Here is a 6,161-nt window from a genome sequence, read left to right as displayed (position 1 = left end):
GGGAAAACTTCGCCACTAAATGAGGACCGCAGCGTACGAGGGAATTCAAACTCGTTTTCAGCTCGCTTCGGCGCTCCCGAAGCAGCCGACGCGGCCGCTATGTCCACGTGATCCCTCCTAGCACGTCACGCCGACGGTGGCGCCAGCTTTTCCAGTGGTGGAGCTCGAGGCCAATACAAATGATTGACCATTTTTCCAATTTGATGGATGGATGGATTGCGGCTAAACCCTTTGTAACGGGCGGCGGCTGGCGCCACCTAGCCTTTTGCTCCTCCTCCCATTTTTTTTTCTTTCTTTATATCCCCTTCTCTTCAAACTAGTTTTCACTCCCCTCCTCCCCTCAAAATAACTATCTAAAAAAGTATAGAAAACATTATCTCCTCGATTTATGGTATTATCTCTCCCTTGACTTCATCCACCAATCGTCTAGCCTCCCCTTCGTTACTGCCACTCTTTTCTCGTCTATTTGCCCTCGTTCCCCGGGAAAACCTAATGCCCCTTCCATATCTGCCACTGTTGCCTCTGCCAGAGTCGGGCGAAGGTCTGTGCATCTCAGCACTATATGCTCCGTGGTCTCCATTTCGGCTCCGCAAGCTGTGCACAAAAGGTCCACGTAAATTTAGCCCTGTATGTTTTCGTTCTCAAAACCCCCGTCCTAGCTTCGAATAATAGTGAGCTGCCCCGCGAGTTATCAAATAAGAGCTCTCTCTTAATCTCCTGTTTCTGTGACCTATACATAGATAGCGCTGGCTTTCCGAGCATTCTTTCTTCCCACATTTTTCTTTCCGTCTCCTTCACCTCCTTTCCCACACTAGAACCATGTTGGACCCCCTCCCTCGGCTGTAGGTATCTATTCCTCAGCTTCCTCGTTCTGAGTGTCCACTTTGTGTTCAAATTTTTCATGTATAGATATTTGTACACTTTTCCTGCCCACCTTTTTTCCTCCAGTGCTGGGAGTCTCTGTTCATATTTTAGCTTACTTATTGCCTCTCTACGTTCGAATGACGTCCATCCCATGTCCCCCTGCACTCCCTCATAGGGGTGTTCCCGTGCACTCCAAAGGCCAACCTGCCTACACTTCTCCGTCTTGTTTCCATGCATGCCTGAACTTCCGATTTCATGCACAGTACTGAATTTTCAAATGTGAGGCCAGGTACCAAAACCCCTTTCCATATGCCCCTAACCACCTCGTACCTATTATAGTTCCATAGTGCCTTGTGTTTCATTACAGCTGAGTTCCTTTTCACTTTTTCAATCATAATTTTTTCATGTTCTTCCAAGTACTTTTTGCCCTCGTTTAGCCATATGCCCAAATACTTGTATTTTTCAACATTATCAATCTTAGTGCTTTGTATTTCCAATGGTTCCCCCCTTTATTCATTGTATACTATTATCCCAGACTTCTCTCTACTGAATTGCAGTCCCAATTTTTCCCCCTCCTCTCCACATATGCTCATCAGTTCCTGTAGCCCTACTTGGGTGTCAGCCAGCAGTACAATATCATCTGCATACATCAGTCCGGCTAGTACTTGAGCTACCTTCTGCCCTTCCAGCATATAGCTTATGTCAGTTCTTATTGTGCTCTGTTCTAGACTCTTTTCCATTTGGCTCATGTAAATCATAAAAAGCTGGGGCGACAATGGACAGCCCTGCCTGAGACCTCTTCTTATTTTAGCTGGCTTTGTAGTTTCCCCCTCCCATGTTATCTCTACCTCATTATCTTTATAAACTTGTAGGAACCCAATCACCTTTCTATCTAGACCATATCCCCTCAACTGGCTCCATAACTTTTGGCGGTTTACATTATCATAGGCTCCTCTAATGTCTAAGAAAGCTATCCATAGCGGTTTCTGCCTGGCTGCCGCTATCTCTATGCACTGTGTTATAACAAATAAATTATCATCTAGCCTTCTGTTCCTTCGAAATCCATTCTGCAGTTCTCCCAAGATCTATTCACGTTCTGCCCATTCCTCCATACTCATTTTCACCATCTGCATTGCTACTCTGTATATGACTGATGTGACAGTTATTGGCCTGTAGGATTTAATGTTGTCCTTGCTTCCCTTACCTTTGTAAACTAATATCATTCTGCTTGATTTCCAGTCCTGTGGAACATCTCCCCCTACTACTATTTGTTCAATAAGTTGTCGTAATTTTAATTTACTTTTCTGGCCTAATATGCTTATCAATTTCATAGGTATGTCATCAGGTCCTGTCGCTGTTCCTACAGGGACCTTGTGTTCAATTCTGTCCCATTCCTTACTTGTCATTCCTCTGTTCTCCTCCTCTAATTCTGTCCTGCTGTTGTCATTGTTCTCCATTTCGCTACCCACTGGCTCTGCAAATGCTTCCTCTATTGTTAACCTAATACATGCCTGAGCTTCCTCTCCCTCTACCTTTGTTCCTTCTGGTGTGGTCAGTGAGTGCTGAACCACCTCTGTCTTCTTACTCTGTTGCCTTACGTGTTCCCAAAATTTCTTATCTTTTTTTCGTATCTCTAACAACCACTGTACCCCAACTTTTGCTATCTTGGCTTGAATTAATGCCAATGCTTCTCTTTTCATTGCAAGGTGCCCATGCCCTTTGCGGTTGCTTGGATACCATGCTTTCAATGTTTTTCGCCACTTCTTGTAGCTGCCTGTCATTCAATTTGCTCATCCCTTTCTTTTCTTTATTTTCTACCAGTGGTACTGTCCTTCCAAAACTGATTTTGATTCGTTTGTGATCACTCCCCAGGCTTTTTGTACCTTCCTCATCAATTTCCATACATCCCAACCGTTCATACAGGTTGTGGGACATTAGGCAGTAGTCAATTGTCGAGTGGGTGTTATTTCTTTCCCATGTTATCTTCCCGTCGCATTTAATTTCAGTATTAACTATTACAAAATCATGAACCTCACAAAAATCTACTAACATCTGCCCTGTTGCATCTTTCGCCCCGTCAAAGTATTCCAAATGTGCATTTATGTCCCCTAGGATGATTATCTCCCGTTTCATAGCTAACTCCCTGATGTCCTTGGCCATACATTTGAAATGTTTTGCATTCTCCTCTTTCGACTCATTCCCCGTTTTCAGATACACAACTCCCAGGATTGTCTCAACATTCCCTACGGTGCCCTTGAGCCACATGTGCTCACTGCAGCTCTCCCTTACCCTTTCCCAGTCCTGTCCCTTCACTAGCGCCCCAAGGCCTCCTCCTCTGCGTTCATTCCTTTTTCTGTTGCATCCTACCCAGGTGTATCCTGCAATGAATGGTGGCTCTTCATCTCTTAAATGGGTTTCGGCAACTCCATATACCTGAAAATTTTCCGTTTGTAATTGTTCTATTTCGTCCCACTTCATGCGATTTCTTCCCCCCTGCATGTTTATGAACCCCACATTTACTGCCTTCTTCCTCTTCCTCCTCCGTGCTCCTGTCCTGCCCCCCCTCCCCTGTCCTTTATCTTTTATATTTTGGCATGCAGGGTTGCCTTGCGTGCCTGCAAAAAAGCATGAGCCCTACGACCCACCCTCGTTCCTACCTGCCATCCCACAGGTGTAGTGTAGTGAATGCCATCCGGGCCGAAAGGGGGGAAGTTTTTCCCCCCGATCATTCTGTTCACCTCCACCACATCACACCTGAGGGCTCGCCCCAACTCCCTAATCATTACGTTGGCCGCAACTACCTGTTCTTCAATGAAAGGGCCCTGTCCCCTGACTTCTGGGACAGTACACAGAGCAATGTGCACCGCCTCAGAGGTCGTTGGATCTGTCTGTCCAGCATTCGCCCCCTATTCTGCAGGACGTCATTCACCCCAGCGTGCAAAATTACCAGGTTTTTTCCCTCTCTGTTATCATTCAGTTTGTTTTTGGCTCTCTCCGCCACAGCTTCGAATCGAGCCCCCGGCATGCATTCATCCTTCACCCGTCTGTCATACTGCACTGTTCTGAGGAGTGCTGATTGCATTCGCGATATGTTGGAGCTTCCAACGACCCAGACCTTTCTGTCTTCAAGCAAATCTTGCCTCCCTCCTGTCTCTGTCGGCTGGGTCTTCCCTGCCTCCTCGCCTTCTTTGCCTCCTGTCGTCTCATCCCTCTGTGCCTTTGTCTGCCGCGGTCCCCACGTTAACATGTCCGCCCCCCATTCTGCTCCACTGGGTGATCCTCCCGCTTCCTTTTCCTTCAATTCCTGCTGTGCCTCCTTCTCAGCTTCTCTCTCTCTCATCTCTTTCAATTGTTTTTCCAATTGCTGCCCTTTCTCTCGCTCCTCACTCCATTTCCGCTCTACAGCCTCCATTCTTGAGGCCCACTCCCTGTCGACCCTTTCCTCAAACTCTGCGCGTCTCGTTTTTTCTTTCTCGAGTTCCTCCTTTGTCCTCGCCATTTCACTCTTTAGCTGCTTCTCCAAATTCTCAATCATTTTACACAGCTTCATTCATCACTTTACACAGTTTCAATTCATGAGCCTGCGGATCTGTAAAAGGGTATGCGGGGAGACAGCAACCGTTCGGCTACAGGATTCAACCGCAGCAAACCCTCTGGCATGGGCGGATACTCGTACCCATTAGACACACTGTACAGTGGAATCTTTTCTTCTCCGAGACTGGATTTACACGTGCCACACACCACTGCACTCGCTAACGTTTGCTCAACCAACTCTGGGTAAGCCCTCCTCAAAGTAGGGAACATAAGTTCGCTTACCGGTGTAAGTTTGTCCTTATGCCACAACCGTTCACGCACAGAACACACACAGCCAAAGGGATTGTTTGTAAAGCGTTTGTGAAATTCACGAGTTGCGGGCTCACACTCCTTGACTCTTCTCGCACGCTCTTCACGTCGTTGACGTTGACGAGCCTTGGCAAGAGATTTCTCTCGTCGCTTCTTCAATCGTTGAGCTCTCGCTTCGGGTGATTCTTCCGCTTGGCGCTTTCTCCTCGACTCGTCGCGTTTCGCTTTCCTAGCAGCGTCTCGCTCTCTTTCCCTGGCAAGGCGTTGCTCTCTCTGTTCAGGCGTTTCTTCAGCACGTCGTCGTCTTCTGTTCAGGTTGTAGAGTTCCATACTGCTCATCGAACGTGTAGATGCAGTCACGTTGCCATTTAAAGCATTCATAAGGCTTGCTGCCGAACGATCAGATGTCGCCAAAGTCGCGTCAGCATTGAGAGCATGCGTGATACTTGTAGATGCACCCAGATCAAGAGATGTTGAACGCATTCGCCTGGCTGCATAATATGCACGCCGTTTAGCTAAACGTTGTTCCCGCTCTTCATCCGTTTCTTCCGCACGCCGCCGCTTCTTAGCTGCAGCACATCGTTGCAGCTTCGCCTTATACGCATCATCCGACATACCGTGGAGGATTCGCTGGGACGACTGCGACATGACTGCGACGAGCCGAGTTGAGGGGCCGCTTTTCCACAGCTGGCATGACGGATGGATGGATGGGGTGGATGTTATGAGCGTCCCCTTTGGAACGGGGCTCTTTATCCTATGATGGGGCGGTGGGTTGCGCCACCAAGAGCGAGCGCCTCCCCCACGGCAGCGGCGCGTGGGGGATTCGCTGGGACGATCGCGACGAGCGGAATTGGGGCCCCGCTTTTCCACAGCTGGTATGACGTCACACATAGGTCACGCTAAAGGTCAATGGTGGATTCTCCGGGACGACGGCCAAGAGTGGAAACCTCGAGCAGTATTGCTTTCGCAATAAAAAATGATAATGGTTTTTTTACCGCCCGATTCATGGCTGATCCCCCAGGAGAACGATCATAGAACGATGGAACACGTTTTACTAGAATGTGAACATAGAGTTAGTGTAAAGTTATATCTACACAAATGGATCTATAAATGGATTTTCCCTTTATTGATATGTCTACCCAGTTGCCGCTTTAGGCTCTTTCTGGCCTCATGGAGTTTCTCACGATATTGTGAGAAACTTTATGTCTGGCCTCCTTGAAACACTTGTGTTCAGGCTGGTTCAAGGATAGCACGGGGAAAGTAAACGTGTCCCCGAAAACGGAGGCGTACAAAAATACTTCCCAGTAATGGTTCAAAAGGTTCGATGCCGGGAATTCTTTGTGTTTGTGTGTTTTTTCTTAGGACATTAAGCAAAATAATAACAAGGGCTTGGTGGCGCAACCCATTTCCCTACTTCAAAGGGGACGGCCATAGCATCCATCCATCTATGGCCG

General features: G+C 47.6%; 1 protein-coding gene across 1 annotated transcript; it reads right to left on the bottom strand.

The window, feature by feature from the left end:
• Window positions 1-3,747: 3,747 nt before the first annotated feature.
• LOC142589872 (uncharacterized) lies at window positions 3,748-6,054 on the bottom strand. The gene has a single exon (XM_075701520.1). It carries the CDS (start codon window positions 5,596-5,598, stop codon window positions 4,438-4,440), a length of 1,161 nt encoding a protein of 386 aa, XP_075557635.1. The 5' UTR covers window positions 5,599-6,054; the 3' UTR covers window positions 3,748-4,437.
• Between the last annotated feature and the right edge of the window lie 107 nt (window positions 6,055-6,161).

This window comes from Dermacentor variabilis, chromosome 8 (assembly GCF_050947875.1).
Source record: "Dermacentor variabilis isolate Ectoservices chromosome 8, ASM5094787v1, whole genome shotgun sequence".
In the NCBI taxonomy this organism is placed as follows: domain Eukaryota; kingdom Metazoa; phylum Arthropoda; class Arachnida; order Ixodida; family Ixodidae; genus Dermacentor; species Dermacentor variabilis.
The sequence above is the reverse complement of the archived record's forward strand: the minus strand, read 5'-3'. Positions and strand labels throughout refer to the sequence as shown.

What these genes read in the sequence shown, in the direction of transcription:
- LOC142589872 (XM_075701520.1), bottom strand. Translation starts at nt 5,598, where the DNA reads ATGTGTGACGTCATACCAGCTGTGGAAAAGCGGGGCCCCAATTCCGCT.